This window comes from Trichosurus vulpecula, chromosome 2 (assembly GCF_011100635.1).
Source record: "Trichosurus vulpecula isolate mTriVul1 chromosome 2, mTriVul1.pri, whole genome shotgun sequence".
Taxonomy (NCBI): domain Eukaryota; kingdom Metazoa; phylum Chordata; class Mammalia; order Diprotodontia; family Phalangeridae; genus Trichosurus; species Trichosurus vulpecula.
In genome coordinates this window covers 371,245,503-371,265,391 of record NC_050574.1, presented here as the reverse complement: position 1 = coordinate 371,265,391, position 19,889 = coordinate 371,245,503, and the positions used below count along the sequence as shown (strand labels likewise).

Below are 19,889 nucleotides of genomic sequence, written 5' to 3'. Positions count from 1 at the left end.
GTAGACAAGAGCTGGGCTCTTCTGTTTCTTTCTTTTCTTCCATCATGACTGCTCTCCTCTTACATACAATAGAATTTGAAAAAAAAATGTGTCCATGTGGGTTAAGGGGGAGAAGAATTCTATGAATAATGGATTTCCTCTCCAATAGGAGAATGATCATAATTGTGGAAATAATGTATAGGTAATTTAAACCTCAAGGATTGGTTCAGAATATACATAGTTCCTATAGCTTGTTTTCTATGGCTCTGCCAGTATTACTCAGCCACTAATAATGTATACCTTTAAATTTATCCATAAAAAATGAGATTCCTATTACTAAGAAAAGTAATGGTGTGGGAATAAGTGATAAGACTCCATCTATAGAAGAGATACAATATTTTCTGGGAAGTGGAGTATACATATATAATTATATATATGGTCTGCATTTAAGCTATCTAATATGTAGTTTTTTCTATTTAATCCTTAGGTACTACATACTTCCCCCATGACATGATGTACATCTAGTTCCTGTCATGCCTACATAATTCCATTACTTTCAGATGTCATATGCATTACTGGAAAGCTCATTTTGCTCTACTATATCTTATTAATTCCTATATTTATTTCTTGTTTGCATATTTAGTAGGCAGAGTGAGCCTGACTTGGTAGAAAATAGCAGGTTCCCTAATGGTTTTTAAGTGTTTAAAAAAGGTTTATCAGATTCCTTTAAGTGGTTGTTGTGTTCAGTGCTGTCAAAAGCACAAGATTGGTCTGTGAGCTGAAAGATCCTTTTTTTAAAAAAAGAGTTTGGCTTTACATTGCAAATGAAGACTAGATCACAGAGCCTCACTTACTTACTAACTCTACGCTCACCTGTTCAAAGTTACAGGATTCTGATTTATAGTCGTATGGAGTTCTGTCTTGGAATTTCTCTTGTTCCCAAACATAATGTCTGGGTACCACACTTGAGAGATATTTGCTAAACAAAAATGAGTTTATTTTGTCTGAAGAAGAGACTCAGGGGAAAGAAGTCGGGGTGGAGGGTGGAGGTAGAGCAGGAAACAGCATTATAGGTTAATAGATTTAGAGCTGGAAAGAATCTCAGAGTTCATATAATTCAAAATCTTTCATTTTACAAATGAGGAAGCTGAGACCTAAGGAGTTTGTGACTTAACAAGGTCGCACATTTGACAAGGGCTGTGATTCAATCCAAAATCTTCTGACTCCATATCTAGCAGCCTTGCTACTGAAATTTGCTCTTAAGATCTAACCTAGATTATCACCCATTTTTATGATCTCTGAGAAATGGTTATCCATCCTCTACTTTAATCCTTCAAGCAAGAATTGGTGCTATTTTCAGAGTTGAATATTTCTAAAAGGAGAATTAATCAACTTCTATCCATTTCAGTTCTACATTTGCTGTCAAACATTAAATAAGTAATTTTTTAGTTTCTTTCAGTCAATCAACAAATATTTATTAAGCCATTGCTGTGTGCCTGGCACTGTGTTAAATCTACATCCATGCTAGGAAAAGAGAGAGCCCACACACTAAATTGAAATATCCAAATGAGATTCATTTAAAGATATTTTTATAGCCATTTGATGCCTCAAAATAGGAAGAGATGGCAGGTCTTTTAGGAGATTGTGAAGAGGAAGGAGGCTAGAGTAAAACCAAAGATGGGTATCCAGTTTTTCGTTTTATACAAAATAGTATTCTCCATCTCTGACATGTTTTGTGGATGGTTGCCTCAGTTTCTCACTTCCCCAGAATTCTAGGTCAGTGATTGATGACTTGTTAGCTCCTGAACAGCCTTTTAGAATCTTTGAGTCTTATAAATTGGTTAAATTGGATGAAGTACATAGGATTATAATGTTCTCTTTCCCTACCTTTGAAAACACGATCCAAAAGTCTATTATCTGTGATCGCAAGCACTTTTGAACCATTTGGTCCCAAATGGATACTTATCCATAAAGATGTAATTTTTGGAATTACGAAGACCTTTGAGGGCATTTAAAACAGTAAGCTTATGCAAAAGAAGCAATTAAGGCTACATAGATAATATAGAATAATGAAGAATTGCTATGGGCATTGATATCCCATGGGAGTTCTCATTCTCTTGAAACTGATTGGCCAATGAGTAGATAACAATATTGAAAGGACATCTCTAGTGAGAGTACAAAGTCTCTGATCATATTAATGTTAGTCTGTATTTTGTAGAAGGGGATGGAGAAGGGGAGGTTTCTTTGAAGGTGAAAATTTAATTACTTTTTCTATGCTGATCATTCTCAGATCTACCTATCCTGCTCCAACCTCTCTGCTAACCTCCAGTCTCACATCACCAACTACCTTTGAGACATCTTAAATTGGATGTCCAGTAGACATCTTAAACTCAACATGTCCAAAACAGAACTCGATATCTTTTCTCCTAAAGGCTCGTCCACTCACTCCTACCTTCCCTATTAGTGTAGAGGGCAACACCATCCTACCTATCCCTTAGTCTTACAACCTAGGAGATATCCTGGACTCCTTGCTGATCTGTTGCCAAGGTCTGTCAATTTCACGTTTCCACAATACCTCCTTCTCTCCTCTGATGCTGCCACCACTCTAGTGTAGGCCCTCATCACCTCATATCTGGACTATTGCAATAACTAGCAGGTGGGTCCTCCATTCAACCACCAAAGTGGTTTTCCTAAAGCTCAGTCATCCCCCCACTCAGTAAACTCCAGTGGCTCCCTCTTGCCTCTGGGATCAAATACAAAATGCTCTGTTGGCATTCATAGCCATTCATAACCTAGCTCGCTTCTACCTTTTTGGTCTTCTTATAACTTACCCCTTGATATGTGACATTGGTTTCTTAACTGTTCAACAAACAAGACATTCCATCTCTTGGTTCCTGGCATTTTCTCTTGCTCTTCCCTAATGTTCTCCCTCTTCAATTCTGTCTACCGGCTTCCCTGGTTTCCACTAAGTCCCAATTAACATCCTATCTTTTATAGAAGCCTTTCCTAACCCTTCTTAATTCAAGTGCCTTCTCTTTGTTATTTATTTTCTACTTATTCTGTATATAGCTTGCTTTGTATATATTTGTTTATATGTTGTCTCTCCCATTAGACTGTAAGCTTCATGAGGGCAGGGACTGTCTTTTGCCTCTTTTTGTATCCCCTGTGCTTTGCACAGTTCCTGGCACGTAGTAGGCTCTTTATTAATTGATTGAGAAACTTACAATGCACAAGTATCAGAATAAGGACACACGTAATGAGAAGGTTCATCTGGTCTTTCTCCAAAGTCTTCTTGAACATCTATCTTTGTTAGAAAATTCTTCTTTGTCTTGAGTTGAAATCTCTTTCCTTTATTCCATTCACTTATTTTATTCTACTTCTACCTATTGGAGCAAAATAAGACAATTTAATTTCTTTGAAAAGAAGCTACCATAGTTTCCCTCTTCCCTGAGCCAAAATCCTCAGTTCCTTTAATCTGCATGTTACAGGGATTCAGGATGTCCTATCATCTTGGTTTCCCTCTTCCAAATGCTGTCTAGTTTATCATTGTTCTTCAAGTATAGTTACTAGAAAGGGACACAGTGCACTTGATGTAGACTTACCTGTGCAAGCTTCAATAAGATTATTATGTTCCATAAGCTAAATGCTACATTTCTATCAACGTATTCTGAGATTTCTTTACTTTGTTGTTTTATTTTGCATATCTTTATACCATTGACTGACATTAAGAAAAAAGCCAATTAAACTCCTTCAGAGCTTTCTTACGTGAGCTGTGGTCTAACCAGATCTTCTCTATCCTATAATTTTATATCTAATTTTTCAAGCTTACATGTAGGGTTTTGCATTAGCATTTCCCAAATATTAATTTTACTGATATCAAACCACTTTTTTCTTCCAGTCTGGTTGTTATTCAGTATATTACCTATGTAGCTTTACTAGCTTTTCATCATTTCCTCATTTGATAATGCTTCTATGTCATTGTACAAATCACTGGTAAGAACATTGAGTAGTACGGGACTGAGTTTGGAGCCCTAATGGCTTTCAGAATTCTTTATCATTAAATCTAGTTGGCCGCCTTGCAAATTTATGTGGTTGATATTGATAGGCAACATGCATGGAATGAATTGCCTTATTGTGGTATGTTAGTAGCATCCTTTTTCTATTTCTGTGGAAACATATTTTTATAATTACTAACCATATACTACCACCCTGCAGAACATGCAAGTTTAGGTTGTCTGTGTATTTTTCAGATAATACTTAAATGTATTGTCCAAGTTTGTTTTCTAAAATATAAAATGACTGTTAAACTCTTTAATTAGCAAAACTTCAAAGATGAGAAATGTAAAAAATAAAACTTAATTCAGAAGAACTAAAACAAATTAGACTTAAAATGATAAAAGAAATGAAACTGATTCAACAAATAAATCACGCAAGTAAACCATCCTTCAAATTCAAGCAATTTGTTTTCTTCCTTAGGTGGTGGGTTTCTTTTGAATATAGTATGTCTCAATTATTCTTGCATTATTAATACATAGCATTTTAACCTTCAGAAAGTGCTTTCCTTACTACAGCACAGCTAGGTATCTCTTTTATAGATTAAAAAACTAGATGGTCGGTGGACTTAAGTAAATGGTTGGTTACATGGCCAGTATGTGGACGGGCCAGATCTTTAACCATGATCTTCTGATCCCAAAATCATTGTTTCTTTCAGTATGTCATGCTATTTCTAGAAACTGGGTTTAACTAAGATTTTATGACTCTTTTGCTACTGTATATCTTCTAGCATGTTTTTAGCACAAAATAAATTTCTCATTCCTTGCTGCTTACCCAAATTATTGATTTATGAAATCAATATAGATAAATTCAGACTATATTTATTTCAAGGACCTGTGCTGTCTTCAGTGTGGGTTCTTCCCTTCACTGACAAAGAAAACAGTTCCTCTGGAATTAAGGAGAGGGTTTGTGTTCCAGAGTTCCTATGGCCAAAAAAGTTCTTTATCCTGTAGCCAGCCTTGTGATAAGCTTCCCTGAACTTAGCAGTGAAGTTTGTATTTAAGCAATGTATTCAAAGGCTTTCCAGGTTTGTAGAAACTAACAGACCCTTTAGTCTTTTGTCATATGTTTTAAGAGCCCTGGGTCCACCTCTTCTCCACAATGAAGCTTTATAATAGAATTTTAATGGAGAGAAATGGGAAACTGAATTGAAATAATTAAACTATCAGTTTCATCATAACCCTCAAATGTCAAAAAACATTCTATTGTACAAATGCATTTTTTTATACTTATGCTCAGGCTCTGTCGGTAGCTTTATTTTTTTGATCTTCACATAGTATTTTTGGTATTACTAGAAGGCTAAGAAAATGATAAAACTCCCATTTCTGCCTCTCTCTCATTTCCTCACTGAAAAGCAACGAGTGGCATAGAAGTCCACAGCTGAGAAATATTTGCTCCTTCATTCCCCACTGTGAGGCAAGAGAATTCATTTTGATGAGACTCCCTTTAACAGGCATGAAGGCTTTAATTAAACTTACTCTAAAGAAGATATTGTAAGATTACTAATTTCCTGAAGTGGATTCCAAGATGTTGGAATTTATGGATTGGAAGAAGTGATGTAAAGCATTTTTGTCAAATGAGAAATTCTGCTATATATGTTGGTGATGTGTTAACCCTGAAGCCTGAAGTAAAATATTCCAGGATACTGTTAATTGCTTAACTAGCTACAGGAGGCAGCTTGCATTCATGTCAGCATAGTTTATTCCCCTGAATGAGGACCAATTTTGTTGGAAAGATATTTTAATGGATTGTATATCTCTGGAAATTGATTTAGTCTAAAAATAGATATTGGCACTGACTGCTGCTTTATTTAGACAGGCCAGAAAGAACAAAAATTCTTTCTAATGTAGCTGCCTTTGACGACAGCCACAAGACGAGGTAATATTTAACTAGGTTTTAAATAGTTATGGAATGCTGAAGTAATTCTAGGTATAGAAGCTAAAATTTAAAAAGTTTAAAACATCAAGATATATGAATTGAACACATTTCCATTAACCTATTTTTTTTGGAGAGGAGGGATGAAGAGCTCTTAAAAATAATTGGACTTTAGGTAAAGATGGTGGAATAATACATAACTCTGCTAAGGATCCCTTAATTGTATTAAAAATTTCAATGAGAAAGGGACAGCTAGATGGCATAGTGGATAGAGCATCTGCCCTGGAGTCAGGAGGACCAGAGTTCAAATCCATCCTCAGTCACTTGACACTTACTAGCTACATGACAAGACTTATTGATTTTTGCCTTCACAATATCTCTCATACATCCCCTCCTCTCTTCTGTTACCCTCGCCACCCTGATATAGGCCTCATATGCCTGGGCTATTGTAATAACCTGTTAGCTTGTCTACCTACCACAAGTTTCTCTTCACTCCAGTTCATCCTCTATTCATCTGTCAAAGTGATCTTCCTTAAACACAAGTCTGACCATGTAACTACCACCTCACCCTTGCCCAAATTCAATAAATTCCAGTGACTCCCTATCACCTCCAGGATCAAATATAAAATCTGCTGTTTGGCATTCAAAATTCTTCATAACCTGATCCCCTTTCTCTCTTTCCATTCTTCTTACACCCCACCATGTACTCTTCAATCTAGTGATACTGGTCTTGTGGCTCTTTGAACAAGCTGCTCTAGCTCACGATTCCAGGTATTTTCATTGGTTTAATGGCAAGTAAAGTGGGACTTTTGTTGTCTTTTGTTTTGGAGTGCTTCTCAGCACTGAGGCAATCAAGTGCCTTTGAGTCTTGGCTTTGTTTCACTCTTTGATTGAATGGGGAGTCTTTGATGACCTGCTTAAGTCACGGAAAACACCTTAGGTCACATGGGTTTGGGTTGCATGGTTGTGATGCCCTCTGACCCTGAAGAAGTGTATATATACTCTGAGGTTAGCATTTTGCTTGGGGCTTATTCACTGGAAGGGTGTCATGTGATTTGACCAGACAAGACTCTGAGTAGCTGTTGGAGTGCCCCACCCCCACCCTCCTTTTGAAAAACCCAGATGTTGGTGCTTCTCTCTTTGGTAACTACCATGTTTCCCCATGTGTAAGATGCACCTTAATTTTGGGGCCTGAAATTTGAAAAAAAAATGTATTACATAAAGTTATTGAACCCAAGTTTTATTCATCATAAAATTCATATAATAATGTGATGAAATTCAAGGACCTTCTGCTCATAGCATTCAGGTATCTTTAGGGCAAGTCTGGTGCTTGTATGTATGCTTAGTCCATTCCATTTCATGAACCTGAAGCACCAATTGTGTCCTCCTTTGAAATCAGTAACTTCTTTTTCATCAGCAATTCTTGTTGCCTCATGCTGAACCATCTTTGTGGACACAGGAATTCCAGTTGCCCTTTGCTCTTCAATCCATATCTTCACTTCCTTCTCTAAATCAGGCCATTTTGCTGACTTGCCTCTCATGGCCTTCTTCTGCCGTGGCATTTTCAGTAGGGTCTTTTCTTCCTCTAGCCAGTCTCAGATTGTTTTCTCAGTTGGAGGAGGACCAAACTTACGTTCAGCAGCATGATTTCCATTCACTTTTGCAAACTGGATCACTTTTAACTTGAATTCAGCATTGTACAAAAATCTTTTCTGAGCCTTTTCAGGGCAGAATGTGGCAAAATACTGGTAACAAATGTGAAACAATGAGCCCAAAGACAACAAGCACAAAAAGGCGGGAAATGCGAGTAAAAAGATCTACAACCACTGTATAAGATGCACCCAGTTTTTAGACCCCAGATTTTTCAGAAAAGGGTGCATTTTATACATGGGGAAATATGGTATGTGTGTTATGTCTTGGTCAGATAGCTAGAAGCCTGCCTGCTGATTTGTGTTATTTTGCTCTATTTATACAATTTCTGCTTGCAATTTCTGTTTGTGTTTTCTCTGAAATTCAGGGTGCTTTTTTCCCCTGAGCTAAGTGACTGATATATGTATGTTTAATTACAGTGAGATTGTAAATCCCTTAAAGTTGCTTTCCTTAGAAAAGCAGATCAAAGGACCTGTGCTAGCTAGCATCCCTCCCGTGTGCCGGTGTTATTGGTCTTAGCCACAGTAGCAGCAAATAGCATTGTTGTTACAACTGGCTATCCCTCATTCATGGAATACTCTTCCACCTCATCTCCACCTTCTGGCTTTCCTGTTGTCTTTCAAGCTCCAGTTAAAATCCCACCTTCTACTTCTTTTCCTCCATTAGACTTGGAGCTCTTTATGAGCTGTTCCCCCCCCCCCCCTTTTTTTTTATTCTTGGCTCTTAGCACAATGCCTGGCATGTAATAGTAGGTACTTAATAAATGTTTATTGACCAAGAACCCACAGATTTTTGCATGATCCCCAATCAGCAGTTTTATGTTTGTTATGATATGTTTGATTTCATTTTTGTTATTTAGTGCTTTACATTTATACCCTTCCATTTCTCTCTAAGAACATATTCGTCAATTAAAAGCGTGAGGCTGCCAAGTAGTCTACAAATAAGCCTTGAATTTCTCAAGTCTGAACCATGTCTATGTCATCCTCCTCACGTCTGCTTTTGTATTGAAGTTACTAAATATCAAAGAATACGTTCACTGGGTTTGAAGGACCTTGTCAAATTATTATTCTACTCGTTAATCTTCCACAGCAGAATCTGAATCATAAGCTGCAATTACCTTTGTGGTAGGCTTTTTGCTTATGCTTATCGTGAGAACTACAAGATAGGATGACCGAGTTTTTCATAAAATGTTTTTTACTGCCTTTGAAAACACAAAAGTAAACCAGTTTTGAATTCTCTTGTTTGCCTCTCCAAAAAGAAAAATTCTGTCCTCTTCTTAAGCTGCAACTTCCTTATATTCCTATTTCATTTATTGAGAAAATGTCGATTTTGTTATGGTTCCATTTTTTCCAGTAATATATCATCTCATTTTTCATTGGATAACAATTTCATGTTTTGAATACTAACAAGTTAGTGCTTACAGGCTATTTTAAAACTTTACTGACCTCTGCTTTTCTTATGCTCCTTTATCACTCTCTCCATAGAAGCAGAAGGGGATTACATGTTGCTTAGGGCCATTTGAAATTGTTCTTTGTTCCATGTGTTGCCATAACCAAGAATTCATCACTGAATTCTTCCAATCTACTAGTAATCCCGTCAGTCATTCATCTCATATTAAAGTCTTTGTAGAACCTATCCAGGGCTTGTCCCCTACTGCCTTTCAAGTCACCATAATATTTAAAGCTTCAGGGATCCCTCTAAGCCACACCAAGCCATTAAAGGATATTTGCACCTGTACTCATTAGTCCAGGCAGTCATGATGTAGGATCTTTGTTTACTAAACTCCAAAGCCTGAGTTCATAGGCTGTTGAACCAGCTCTAAGAATTAACTGCTTCCTTTAGTACTTCCTTACAGAAGGTCAATGTAGCTTGTCTTTTTCTTTGTTATATCTAAAGACATGATCTTGAGAATCAGGAGAATGACCTCCTGATGAGTCCAGGTTTGTATCTGATAGCTACATAAAACATGGCTTTCTCTGCTACCTCTTCATTCTGTACAGACCATCAGCCAGACTGAGTTAGAAAACTGGATTACTGCAATCCACTCTGCTTGTGCAACTGCTGTGGCAAGACAGCACCACAAAGAGGATACTCTCCGACTCCTGAAATCAGAGATCAAAAAACTAGAACAAAAGATTGATATGGATGAGAAGATGAAGAAAATGGGCGACATGCAGCTGTCTTCAGTAACTGATTCCAAGAAAAAGAAAACCATACTCGATCAGGTAACCTTTCTTAAATTTTTTTAGGTGAAATCCTTTGGTCTTTGAAAGTTTTTGCTGCTATGAAATGATGAAAAATCAGTTATCGTGTAGTTATCAGCTTTTGACCTAGATACTAAGTTCATTATTTTAACTGCCTGTTTTCCTCAGTCTTTGATCAGGTTTGTTTATTTGTGAGTTAAATGGGAATGATATTACCTAAGGCAGAATCCAGTAGAAAGCTTCCCCCTCTCCCAAGTGATGTATTATTTGAGGAAAACAGGCCTGCTTCACTGTAAAGATTGAGATTTCATTTCCTTTATTGGTTTTTTGGCTCAGAAGCCATCATTTTTGGCCTTTTAATAAATTTGAATAAATAATTCTATTGAACCAAAGGTAGAAGGCATTTTAAATAATAAATGTGTCTAAATATATAATGTAAGTAGTGCCCCTCCATGCTATAATGACCCATCAAAGGATATTTGTACCTAGACATATTTGGGCAGCTTCATGATGTAGGATAACGCTGAAGTCTGAGTTCATAGGTTGTCGAACTAATTCTAAGACTTGCTTCCACTCTGCTTCTGACTTTCTGGATTTTGACATGAAGTCCAATGTAGATCCCTTCCCCTACTCACCTTTCAAATCACTTTGTGTATTGGTGCAAACTTCTTGATGAGTGGGACTGTTTTTTTTTTTTCTGGAATTTGTCTCTCAGTGCTTAGCACATTGCCTGGCACATAGTAAGCACTTAATAAAAGCCTGATGCCTGTTTGTCTACTGCCAAAAAAAAGAAAAGAGAGAGAATTGCTTCCTTTAGTGATTCTTTACAGAAAGTCAAAATAACTTGTCTTTTTCATTGTTGTGTCTAAAGACATTGAAACATTCACAATTTTTTAAAAAAGAAGGGAAAATTAAAATAGAACCTAAATATCTGCCATTTTAAAAAAATCTACACAGCTATTTTTTTCTTTGATAATGCTTTGAAACGTCAGTGCTCACATGGGCCAACATGTCTCTGCTTGTAACCCTAATTACCCTCTATTATATTGTATTACATTTCAAGCCTCAGCATCACAATAGGTGCTATGGCTTCTTAGAGAAGGAGTTTATGAAGAATGCTAAGAAGTATTTATTTAGTTTGCTTTCCCTTGTCTTTTGGCCCCTGAATCTCTGTTACTCTCTATGTATACTTATCTGACTCTTTTTCTCTTCTTTCCTTTGTCTTTCACAAATATACTGTGTTACACTTTATTTTTGGTCCCAAATAAACCTCCTCACCAAAAAAACCCAAAGTTTCATATATAATTTTATTTGATATAGAAATGGTACAAGTTCATACTGAGCTAAAAGTACAAAAATATAGTGGTCTTTTTTCACCTTTTCCTTTTTTCTACTTCTTTTCTAAGGGAGAGGGCTCAAGGTAAGTAGTCATGTTGAAGTTTCTGAATATTAGTACTGAATCAGGTCTTTTCAGAAAAAAATTATCCCTAAATATAAAAATACCTGATTTCTTTACATTTGGAAATTTGAGGTCCGTGTCCTGCATCCCCCAGTTTACAGCACCTTTTGAAGAGTAGATAAGCTATTGATATTCTTGTAAATTGAACATGTTACCTTGTGTATTTATCTTCTCTGCATTTCTTTCTGTTGTAGATATTTGTTTGGGAGCAAAATCTTGAACAATTCCAAATGGATCTATTTCGATACCGTTGTTATTTAGCTAGCCTACAAGGAGGGGAGCTGCCAAATCCCAAAAGGCTACTTGCTTTTGCCAGTCGACCAACCAAAGTAGCCATGGGCCGCCTTGGAATTTTTTCTGTATCCTCCTTTCATGCCCTGGTGAGTTTGATTTTAATGGTCAGTAGTTGTTGTTTAAAATGTTCAATTTAATCATTAATCCCTAGTAGGACTTGACAGAAGTCTCCCAGCATTCATATGTCACTATTGCATAGAAATTTCTGGTTCTTTTGATACTTTGTGTTGAATGCAGATCTTTACTCAGTCACATTCTGGGGTTTATTATATAAGCCTCAGTCTTGATGGGGTTCATTACTTTTCAAAGCTAATATGAAATTGTAAAGGCTAAATAGATGCTTGCACACCCTTTTCCTATGAAATTGCATCCCAATGTAGAGTCACCATGGATACCATTCCCACACTTGGATGTTGAACCATAGAGCTTTTTGGACTAAATTAGTCTGTTGCTTTTTCTAGTCTATTATCTTACTTGGGTAGAAACTGTGGAAGCAGCTGTACCCGTCAATTGAATACAGAGCTGTAATTCAGTCAGAGGTGTTTTTAGGTTCTCTTTAGATTAGCATCATTATTCAAATAATATGGACAACGCACAACTGAAAAGATGTTACAGAATTTGAGAGGTGGATGAGCCCTCTGTAGTCATTTGGTCCAATCCATACAAAAAAGGATCTTTACTTTAACGTACCTCACAAGTGGTCATCCAGTTTCTGCTCAAAAACCTCCGGGAGGGAGGGCTCAGCACCTCTATAGGCAGTCTATTCTAATTTTGGACACTTGGGTATCAAGCATAAATTTACTTCTTTGTCGTTTATTCCCACTTTTCCTATTTCTATCCTCTGGGGCAACAGAGAGCAAATATGATCCCTTTTCTTTGTGGCAGACCTTCAGATACTTAAAAACAGTAATTATATCTCCAAGTCTTCTCTTATTCTAGCCAAGCATGCCCAGTGTCCTTCAGCCAGCCCTCAAAGAACATTCAGGGCCTTTCACCATCTTAGCTGCCCTCCCCTAAACACCCTCCAACTTGTTAATGGCCTAATTAAACCCTGTCACCCAGAACTGAATACTGTACTCCAGTACAATGTCTAATGGGAGTAGGTTGGGGGGGCGGGATGCAGGAGCAGGGGGGAAGAGGACAATCACCTTCCTATTCTTGGAATCAGTTTCCAAGTTATTAGAACTGGCATTTAGAATTTATGTTTTCCCTACACTGAGTATAATATGGCTCCCAGTTTCCTTGGCTCTGTCTTCCCTTCGCAATGTTTAAATGCTATCACTTTTAGTAGTAGAGAAGCTATGTATGGAATAAATCAATTAATGGGTTATCTATTCCTGGTTCTACTTCAGTTTTTCCTAGATAAGTGCAAAATACTTAAATAGGGATGAGAATGTTCTTTATAAGTATGTTTAGGTAAACCCTGAAGCATTGTTTTCTTCCAGGCACTGTCATAATTTATTTTAGTTATAATTGAGTCAATAAAAGTTTATTTTAAAAAATACTGAATGTTGTTGAGTTGTTTCGTTAGTATCTGACTCTTCATGACTCCATTTGGGGTTTTCTTGGCAAAGATACTGAAGTGGCTTGCCATTTCCTTATCCAGCTCCCTATACAGATAAGAGACTGAGGCACATAGGGTTAAATGACTTGCTCAGGGTCACACAGCTAGTAAGTGTCTGAGGCTAGATTTAAACTTGGATCCTCCTTACTCCAGGGCTGGAATGCTATAGACTATACCACTCAATGAGGGGCATCTAAATGTTTACCCTATGTGTAATTTATATATAATTTTAGAAGAGAATAATATTAACGTTATACCACTCAAAAAATGTGTCAGATACATTCCGTGTACCTGGGGAAAGAGTTCACACATGCCAAGTATGTCCTGACTTTTTTTTTCTCCGTAATTAGCAACATTCTAGATGGAGAGCTATTACTGCCCAATTTTCATTTAAGCATTTCATGGGATGCATGGGCTATGAAAATTGGGATCTGAAAGGAAGACAATTCTATGATTCTTTCCATGAATGGTTTCAAAAATTTGAAGGCTCTCTCTCTTTGTGCTTGTCTTTCAATTCATTTCAGTGACTTACTGGAACAAACATCAGATGAATGCTCTGTGCGAAGCTTTGTGCTAGGTACTCAAAACCTTGTGGTTTTTCTTCTTTCTTTTTTCCTTTCTTTTGGCGATGTGTAATATTAATACAAATATGGTTATTCGCACCATGAACTTATTTTTTAATTCATTTTGAACTTAAATACAAAAAGAAGGGGAAAAAAAAGAACATTTCCACATACACAGCACAACATAAAGAGAGGAGTCAGTGTAAAACCATAAACTTCCATTTCAGACTATTTACTTTAAAAAAAACCTATGTAATGCTATGCATTGTTTTCAAAGCTAACCTGCTTTTCTGTGCTTCCACGTTTTCTTTTGTTCTCCGCTATGCAGTTTTTATTTATTTTTTCCTCCCTCACTCCCTGTAGAAAGGTACAATTAAACATAAATACACACACACACCTATAAAGGCATACATACATATAAAACCATACTATACATACTTCTATTTATCAATTCTTTCTCTGCAGGTGAATAGCATCTTCCTTCATAGGTCCTTTGTAGTTGGTTGAGTATTCATAATACTCAAAATGAATTAGTCATTCAAAGTTGTTCTTAAGACAATATTTCAGTTACTGTGTACAATGTTCCTTTGGTACCATTCATTTCACTTTTCATTATTTCATGCAAGTTTTTCCGTGTTTTTCTAAAACCACCTAATATTCTATCACAATCATATACCACAACTTACTTAGCCATTCCCCAGTTGAAGAAGGTCTATCATTTTGGCCAATCTTATAGGTGTAAGATGATATCTCAAAGTTGTTTGATTTGTATTTTTCTAATCTATAATGATTTGGAGCATTTTTTTCATATGTCTGTATATATTTTTGATTTCTTCATCAAAAATCTCCCTGTTCATGTCCCTTGACCATTCATCAATTGGAGAAGGACTCATGTTCTTATATATTTGACATAGCTCTTTATATATTTGAGAAATTAGACTTTTATCTAAGATACTGTCTATAGAGTTTCCCCCCAATTTTCTGCTTTCCTTCTAATCTTAGCTACATTGGTTTTATTTACACAAAACCTTTTTAATTTAATGTAATCAAGATTATCTATTTTGTACCTTGGAATGCTCTCTATCTCTTATTTATTCATAAATTGTTCTCCTATCCCTAAGTCTAGTAGGCAGTATATCTTCCATGTTCTTCTTATTTTCTTACATCTCCCTTTATATCAAGGCCATGTATCTATTTTGAGCTTATCTTGGTAAATGGTTTAAGATAGTGGTCTATGCCCAGTTTCTGCTAGATTGTTTTCCAGCTTCCCCATCAATTTTTTTTAACCAAATAATGAATTCTTGTCCCCTAAACTTAAATCTTTACATTTGTCAAACAGGTTACTATAATTCTTTACTACTGTGTATTATATGTCTACTCTGTTCCACTGATCTAGTTCTCTATTTCTTAGCCACTGTCAGATAGTTTTGATATTTACTGCTTTATAATATAGTTTAAAATCTGGTACTGCTGAACCTCTTCCTTTACATTTTTTATTAATTTCTTTGAAATTCTTGACCTTTTGTTCTTCTAAATGAATTTTGCTATGATTTTTTCTAACTCAGTAAAATAGTTTTTTTTAGTAATTTAGTTGGGATGGAATTGAATAAATAGGTTAGATAAAATTGCCATTTTTATTATTAGCTTTGCATACCCATGAACAATTAATATTTCTCCAGATATTTAAATCTGACTATATTTGTACAAAGAATGTTTTATAATTATGTTCATATATAGTTTGTGGGTCTGTTTTGGCGAGCATACTCTCAGGTATTTTATGCTGTCTACTATTATTTTAAATGTGGTATTTCTTACTGTCCCTTCTTGTAAGGTTTTATTGGAGATATGTGAAAATGCTGGTGATTTATGTGCATTTATTTTACATCCTATTACTTTGCCAATATTGTCAACTATTTATTTGAATCTTTAGGATTTTCCAAATACATCATCATATTGTCTGCAAAAAAAAAAAAAGATAGTTTGTTACCTCATTTCCCATTCTGGATTCTTTTGATTTCTTTTATTGCTATTTCTAGCATTTCTAAAATAATATTGAATAATATTGGTGACACGTAGTGTAGTTTCCCTGTTTATGTCTTTTAACTAAATCTGTTTTAGCTTTAACTTTGTCTGAAACCATGATTGCTACCCCTGCTTTTTTTTTACATCAGCTGAAGCATAATATATTCTACTCCAGCCCTTTATTTTAACTCTGTATCTCTCATTTTTAATTGTTTCTTGTAAACAACATATTGTGGAATTCTGACTTTTTAATCCATTTTATCCACTTCTGTTTTATGGGTAAATTCAGCCCACTCACATTCAAAGTTCTAATTACTAGTTGTGTATTTCCCTCCATCCTATATTTCCTCACTATTTATCCTTCTTGCCCTCTTTAGCTTACCCCTTCCCTTAAGTTTTGGAATCTCTTTTTCCCATTAGTTAACTTTCTTTTCACAGTTTTCTTACACTGCTCTTATTTTTTCTCCTAATTTCTCCTTGGAGTCCTTTTTAAGTTCTTCCAAGAACTCTTTTAGGGCTCATGACCATTTGACATTTCTCTTTGAAGTAGGAGTTGCCTTTTTAATTTCACTCTCTTTCTCTGAACATGAACCCAGATCTTCTCTATCCCCATGGTAGTTATCAACGGTTGGATTCTTTCTCCTTTCTCATTTTTATTCTTATTTTATTTTTAGCAGTTTTATTGTAATCAGGTTCTTGTCCCAAGATGTGGGAAATGTTACCCCAGGCCTCAGGTCCTTCTCACTGTTATTTTCTGAGCTGTCCTGGGGCCCAACCTTGGACACTCTTCTCCACCCCAAGCCAGCTGTCCCACAAATGCTCTTGTTCCCTACAGTCCCTCCAGAGGCAGCAAACTTCAGCCCTTCCCTCTGCACTGGAGTGTAAACTGGGGACTCTGCTCCCCTGTAAGTGCTCACAGCCAGCAGAGTCCCTGCCCATCTGCCATGCAGTCACAGGGTGTATGGTTGCTCCTCCTCATCGTCACCCACAGCTGCAGCTTGGCACCACAACTGGTCACCACAGCTGGACCTGGTATCCCATGACAGTGGAGGGTCCTACAGTCTGCTCCCTACTCAGCTTTCTGATCCCCACACTGTCTGAGCTAAAAGTTCCTGTGACCGAGGCTGCTGCTGCCTCTACCCAGCTGATTCAGTGGAGTCTTCCTGGAGGTGTTTACATTTCAATTGGGCCAAACCTCTGCCCTTAGAAATCCAGTCTTTCCTAAGGTCCTCTCAAGCTGTCTGAGGACAACTGCTTTACCCCAACCTTTATTTATTTTTGCTACTGACTTTGATATGATGCTCTGTCTTGTTTGTGGGGGAAATTTTGAGAGCCTGGAATTTTCTGACCTAATCCCAGAATCTTCTTCTTCCCAGAATCCTCTGCAACTTATCTTTTTAATGTAAATTTAGGTTTCAGTGGAACAAATCATGTAGCTAGTAGGCTGACTTGTTATATAAAAGAACCTTTAAAACAAACAAACCAACAAACATTTATTTATATGGGCATTTATGTCTCCCTTCCATTGCCCCCTCCCATTTGAACAATAACAAGAAAAAAAGAAAAACAGACTCTCAATGATTATGCGTAGTTCAGCAAAACAAATTCCCACATTAGTCAGGTCCAAAAATAGGCATCTCATTATTCATTTTAAGTCCATCACCCCCTGACAGGAGATAGACAGGTAGTATATTTCATCTTGAGTCCTCTAGACTCATAGTTTGTTAGATTGGTTCCCTTCTGTTAAGTTGATTTAATTAGCTAACCGAATGGGCATTGAGAAATATTTGCAATCTTTGTTATATATTTAAATGTATTCCTATTACGACTCTTACCTTTAATACCAACAATTTTCCGAATCTAACTTTAGAGATGTTTAACAAAAACTAACCATCAAGGCCTACAGTGCTATAAATATTTACTATTTGGCAACTGTAATATGATACATGCTATCTCTGATCTTTCTCCTCCACTCTTTCCTTATACAGTCTTCCTTTTTTGGGCTCATTTGTTATGTGGAATCTCCAGTAGTCTCAGACTGGCTCTGTGTTGATATGGATAATGATGTTCAGTGTGCTCCATCAAACCCTATGCATTTCAGTGGAACCATAGGACCTTTACTGGGCTAAAACAGATTTTTTTAGACTCTCTAGAGATTGACCTTATTATTCAAATAATTTGGGCAAATTACAATTGAGAAGATGTTATAGAATTGGAGAGGTAGATGAGCCATTGGTAGCCAGTTGGTCTGAGGCTTTTTGATTCCTAATTTAATCTTTATTTAACAGCAAGGGTATGAATTGTTTAATTCATAACACAGTAGTTAATTATCACTGCATTATATGGGTGGCTGCGGAAGTGCTGGTGACCACATTTTTGACATGCATTGAGCCGGGCCTTCTGTATGTGCTAACCATCTCTCCTAACCCCCTCAAAATGACTTTTTCTCAAGCAACACAAGCTGTGTTTGCTGCTTTTTCCCGTACTTGGGACAAGGAATCTTGCTCCAGCCTTAATGCAAATAGAAGCTTGCAACACCAGTGCTCTTCCCTTCCTGGTCCTTTCATTATGTTTATGCTATCAACGCTGAAAGTAAAGTGGAGCTTCTCACCAAAATGTATATTAGTCATGTAGGCTTTTTTCTGTTACCCAGAAATATATTATCCCCGAACTCTGTAGCAATTATGTTTGGGGAGTTACCTGCATGAACAACTATTTAAAAGTCGGCTCTAGGATATTCACCCTGGTCTTTTATTTCAAGTCAAACTTGTTCCTCCTGCTGCTCCCTTTTTTACAAAAGAAAGCCAGTAGGTGGGCCAATTCAGGCTTGTCATACTTCACCTGAAACCCTTGGGACCTGATTACAACAATTAGGATAAAGTTCAAGTCTGAACTATTGGTTTGATGATCTCCTTCCCTGCTCTCCCCCACCCCCTTTTTGATGAAAATATACTTATATGTTCTTAATATTTATTCAGAACCTTACTGCCCTGTATATAACTCAATTATTTTTTTCAGCTCATATCTTGAGGAAGCATTGATTCTTCCACAATGAGGAAGAAACTGTTTTATACTTTTATTTTGCCTCCTCGAATTCATATTTGACAGTTCTAGATTGAATCATAAAACCCTTCACCTAGCATGTGTTAATGTCCTTAATGATGCAATGGATTCTCAGATAGGCGTGTTGGCAGTGAGTGCTTTATTTGGAAATATCTCCACCAAGGAAAAACTAGCTCAAATCTAAAATTTGGAAGGGCATATTTCTTATTGGTTCTTTGAAACTTTTAGAGCATATGAGCATCAAAGTGGTACAGTGGGTAGAGGATGGGACCCAGTGTTAGGAAGACCTGAGTTCAGATCCAACCTCAGATACTTCCTAGCCATGTGATCATGGTAAGTTCTTTCACCTCTGTTTCTTCATCTGTAAGATGGGGATAATAATAATAACACCTACCTCCCAGGATTATTGTGAGGATCAAGCGAGATGATAATTGTAAAGTGCTTAGGACAGTGCTTAGCATATAGTAAGCACTATAAATATTACTGTTATAAATATGGCAGTAGTGGCAGTGGCATCATCGTTATCTTCTTGATCTTTGATTCAGAAACTTTTTTGCTGTTATCAGGTGGCAGCACGCACAGGTGAGACTGGTGTAAGACGAAGAACTCAGGCCATGTCCAGAACTGCAAGTAAGAGGAGAAGCAGATTTTCTTCTCTTTGGGGTCTGGACACTACCTCAAAGAAGAAACAGGGAAGGCCAAGCATCAATCAGGTGGGTGTCAGAAATGTTATTTGATGTTATCATATTAATAAAATGAGTTTTTATTGCATTAACAGAAGCAGACTTTCCAGAGTAATGTAAATGGTACCTCCCCTGTGCCCTATTGTGATCAGACCACACGTCAACTTTATTATGTTTGGTTCTGAGGACCCCAGATGGGATATTAACAAACTGGAGCATGTCCAGAGGATGCTGGGCAGTAGCAGGTGAAGAATCTGAGGACTTTTAGTCTGGAAAAGTTAAAATGTATAGGCAACGTGATAGATATTTTAAAATATTTATGTGGGAGAAGAATGTGGTGGTTCTTCTTGCCTGCAACATGGAGAAAAGGATAGATGTTTAGAATTACAATATCTAGTAAATAGAAATTATATAAGTAAATTGAATTTGTAAGGAGGTAGATGTTAAAAATCAGAACTGTCTCACAACTGAGTTCCCTAA

The 19,889-nt window shown here is 36.7% G+C and overlaps 1 protein-coding gene across 1 annotated transcript in view; it reads left to right on the top strand.

Annotated features, from left to right (window-relative positions):
- Positions 1-19,889, top strand: part of TIAM1 (TIAM Rac1 associated GEF 1) — a 154,077-nt gene that overhangs the window by 53,078 nt on the left and 81,110 nt on the right. Inside the window, exons 5-7 of the mRNA XM_036745622.1 lie at positions 9,558-9,782; positions 11,415-11,600; positions 19,293-19,439. Of these exons, the coding sequence (XP_036601517.1) occupies positions 9,558-9,782; positions 11,415-11,600; positions 19,293-19,439 (558 nt within the window). The remainder of the gene's footprint in view (positions 1-9,557; positions 9,783-11,414; positions 11,601-19,292; positions 19,440-19,889) is intronic.